The 3,394-nt window shown below is 46.4% G+C and overlaps 1 protein-coding gene across 1 annotated transcript; it reads left to right on the top strand.

Moving 5' to 3' along the window:
* The first annotated feature begins 394 nt into the window (after nucleotides 1–394).
* LOC149556420 (subtilisin-like protease SBT1.7) lies at nucleotides 395–3,194 on the top strand. Its single transcript, XM_089830734.1, has one exon. The coding sequence runs from the start codon at nucleotides 645–647 to the stop codon at nucleotides 2,985–2,987; it is 2,343 nt and encodes a 780-aa protein (XP_089686860.1). The 5' UTR covers nucleotides 395–644; the 3' UTR covers nucleotides 2,988–3,194.
* The last annotated feature ends 200 nt before the right edge of the window (nucleotides 3,195–3,394 follow it).

The following is a 3,394-nucleotide window of genomic DNA, read 5'->3' on the forward strand; positions in this document are numbered from 1 at the left end:
CGCTCCTTTTTCCAGGCACTAAACCCGCAACAAATACTCGATTACATTTCAACATCAATAATTACCCGTTTCAAGGTTGTTTGACGATTTTTTTTACCGTTGGAGGGGAGATTTCTGTTTTCCATTTCTAGAGATCCGTGCACAGAGCGGTGAGGGACATTTATGGGGATTTAAATGAGCAGAATCCAATTGACGGCTCATACAGAGTTCAAAGATCTCGGAGTGAGTAATGAGCGTTGATTCGGTGCACCGATTTGGAAAATGGGGTGCGGTTTAATGTTGGGGTAGATTGTTGCAGGTGCGGTTTGGTAAAGTTAAAGGGAGTTAATAATGGATGGGGCCGGGTAAGGGAAAAGAGTTTAATGAGGACGCGTGGGAGAAGTAGAATGGTGTGTTGGAGAAGTGACTGAAGAATCTAAATATGTTAATGACGATGTCTTCATGCCATGTGCGTCTGTTCTGCCTTGTCCTCTTGTCATCAGACCCGCTTTATTGCCCTTGTTGAATGCTATAAGTGGCAGCTCATCTTATGAACTGAGCTCTACTTCGGAGCTCTCTAATGGCAGAGTAGATTTAGGTTAGAGTTTTCGTTTTTTCTTAGGAGTTGGTTCATCTGTGTTTTTTAGGGGTTTATCAGTGGAGAAATGGAGAAGAAATGGGTGGGATTAGTTTTAGTGCAAGTAGTTTTGTGCTGTTTTGTAGGGTTTGGATTCGCTGCTCTTGACAGCGATGGGGAAACTAAGACATATATTGTGCATATCGATAGGTCTCAGATGCCTGCGGCCTTTCTGAGCCATGAAAACTGGTATGCTTCTTCTGTGAAATCTGTAGTTGGGGGGGAAAACGAAGCGAACATTTTGTATAACTATGAAGAAGCCTTTCATGGATTTGCTACGAGGCTTAATGCTGCTCAGGCTGCGGCGCTTGAGAAAATGGATGGGGTTTTAGGGATTTATCCAGAGACCATCTATGAACTCCATACGACTCGTAGTCCCGAGTTCCTCGGGCTCGATGCCGTGACCGCTATGCAACCAGATGGGCCTAATTATGGAGAAGATGTTGTTGTCGGTGTTCTTGATACGGGGATTTGGCCAGAGAGCAAGAGCTTCAACGACATGGGTCTTGGTCCTGTTCCTCTCCACTGGAAGGGCGAGTGTGAGACTGGTACGAAGTTTAAGGCCAATGTTTGCAACAAGAAGATTGTTGGTGCAAGGTTTTTCTCCAATGGATATGAGGCTGCTGTTGGACCGATCAATGAAACGGCTGAGTTCAGATCGCCTCGTGATCAGGACGGCCATGGAACTCATACGGCTTCGACTGCTGTGGGCGCTGAGGTTAATGGGGCCAGTCTTTTGGGCTATGCTAATGGAACCGCCAGAGGAATGGCCCCCAAAGCGAGGATTGCAGCTTATAAGGTATGTTGGGTCGGTGGGTGTTTTAGTACTGATATCTTGAAGGCCATTGATAAAGCTGTTGCAGATGGCGTTAATGTCCTCTCGATGTCTCTCGGCGGTGGGATTGCACCGTATTACAGAGACAGTATTTCTCTGGGTGCATTCGGAGCGATGCAGAGGGGAATTTTTGTGTCTTGCTCGGCTGGTAACAGTGGCCCGGATGCGGTCAGTTTGTCCAATGTTGCGCCGTGGATTGCAACTGTGGGAGCTTCCACCATGGATCGGAACTTTCCTGCGGAGGTTGTGCTCGGAAATGAAGTAACCTTAAGTGGAGTTTCGCTCTACCATGGCCGCCAAGTGCTCGGGAAAGCGGTTCCCCTGGTTTACCAGAGCTCAAACACGAGTTCCACTGGAGGAAGCCCGATGAATCTGTGCCTCACCGGGACTCTGGATCCCAAAACCGTGGCGGGTAATATTGTTGTCTGTGACAGAGGGATTACGGCCCGGGTAGCGAAAGGATCAGTGGTGAAATCTGCCGGTGGAGCGGGAATGATCCTGGCGAACACAGAGGCAAACGGTGAAGAACTCGTAGCAGATTGTCACATGTTGCCTGCATCTGCAGTCGGGCAGAAAGAGGGGGAATTGATCAAAAAGTACATAAAATCGACCCCAAATCCCACAGCAACGATTCTCTTCAAGGGCACAGTATTGGGCGTCAAACCATCCCCTGTTGTTGCAGCTTTTTCATCCCGGGGACCCAATATTGTCAATCCGGATATCCTGAAGCCCGATTTCATAGCCCCGGGAGTAAACATCCTTGCAGCATGGACTGAATCTGAGGCTCCCACTGGTCTAAGCAACGATCCTCGCCGCGTGAAGTTCAATATAATCTCCGGAACTTCAATGTCCTGTCCTCATGTGAGCGGCATAGCAGCAATCATCAAAGGTGCACATCCAGAGTGGAGCCCGGCGGCCATTAAATCTGCTCTTATGACCACAGCTTATGTTGTCGACAACACAGGCCAAATCCTCCAAGATGCGGCTACAGCCAATGTTTCAAACGCTTTCGACCATGGATCCGGACATGTCGACCCGAAGAAAGCCATGAATCCGGGGCTCGTCTACGACATCACAGCCGATGACTATGTCGAATTCCTGTGCTCGCTGAAATACACTCCGTCTCAAATCTACCTGATTTCCAAATCAAATGCAACCTGCAAGAACACATTGCATAGTCCGGGTGATCTGAATTACCCCTCTTTTTCCCCTGTTTTCTCTGTTTCAAGCAACTCGACCTCGGATATTGTCGTCAAGTACACGAGGACTCTTACTAATGTCGGTCCCGCCGGATCGAAGTACAATGTCACTGCTGTTCATAAGTCGACTGAAGTAACTACCGTTGTTGAGCCCAAAACGCTGTATTTTGGTAAGACTGGTGATAAGCAGACGTACAGTGTGACTTTTACTGGTAAACCTTTGCCAGTGATGTCTGGACTTTTGATTGCAACCTTCGGATCGATTACTTGGAGTGATGGTGTTCATGATGTTCGTAGCCCCGTTGCCTTCAGCTGGCAATCTGCAGATTCCAGTTAAGTGAGCGTAAAATTTGTAAATGGGTACGTCTGATAAGTTTAGGATTGTATCCTGTAGTTTGTTGCTTTTATGTATGAATTACTGTTTTCAATTTTCGAAGTCTTCTGAGGCCTTACAAAAACGATGCCGCTCTTCACTGTAATTGTTTTTAATCGTGTTGGCTTTGTGTTCCTGTAAACCTAAATAACATTTGGCATGTTCAAGCAACGATTTTGTGATGAATTTTTTTTAGCTCTTGTTTGGTTTGGGAAAGTAGACACGCAGTTGAATGATTGAATGAGATTTTTTCATGACACCCATAAGACTAGATTTAAGAATACAACAATAATTCATCTGTGTCTGAAAGATTAAAGAATACAACAGTGATTCATCGATCGAGGATTACAATTACGCAATTTCAAGATTTG

Source organism: Cupressus sempervirens, chromosome 5 (genome assembly GCF_028749045.1).
Source record: "Cupressus sempervirens isolate cs-2001-9-10 chromosome 5, ASM2874904v1, whole genome shotgun sequence".
Taxonomy (NCBI): domain Eukaryota; kingdom Viridiplantae; phylum Streptophyta; class Pinopsida; order Cupressales; family Cupressaceae; genus Cupressus; species Cupressus sempervirens.

Excerpts from the sequence above, each read along its gene's own strand:
- LOC149556420 (XM_089830734.1), top strand. The coding sequence starts at position 645 with ATGGAGAAGAAATGGGTGGGATTAGTTTTAGTGCAAGTAGTTTTGTGC.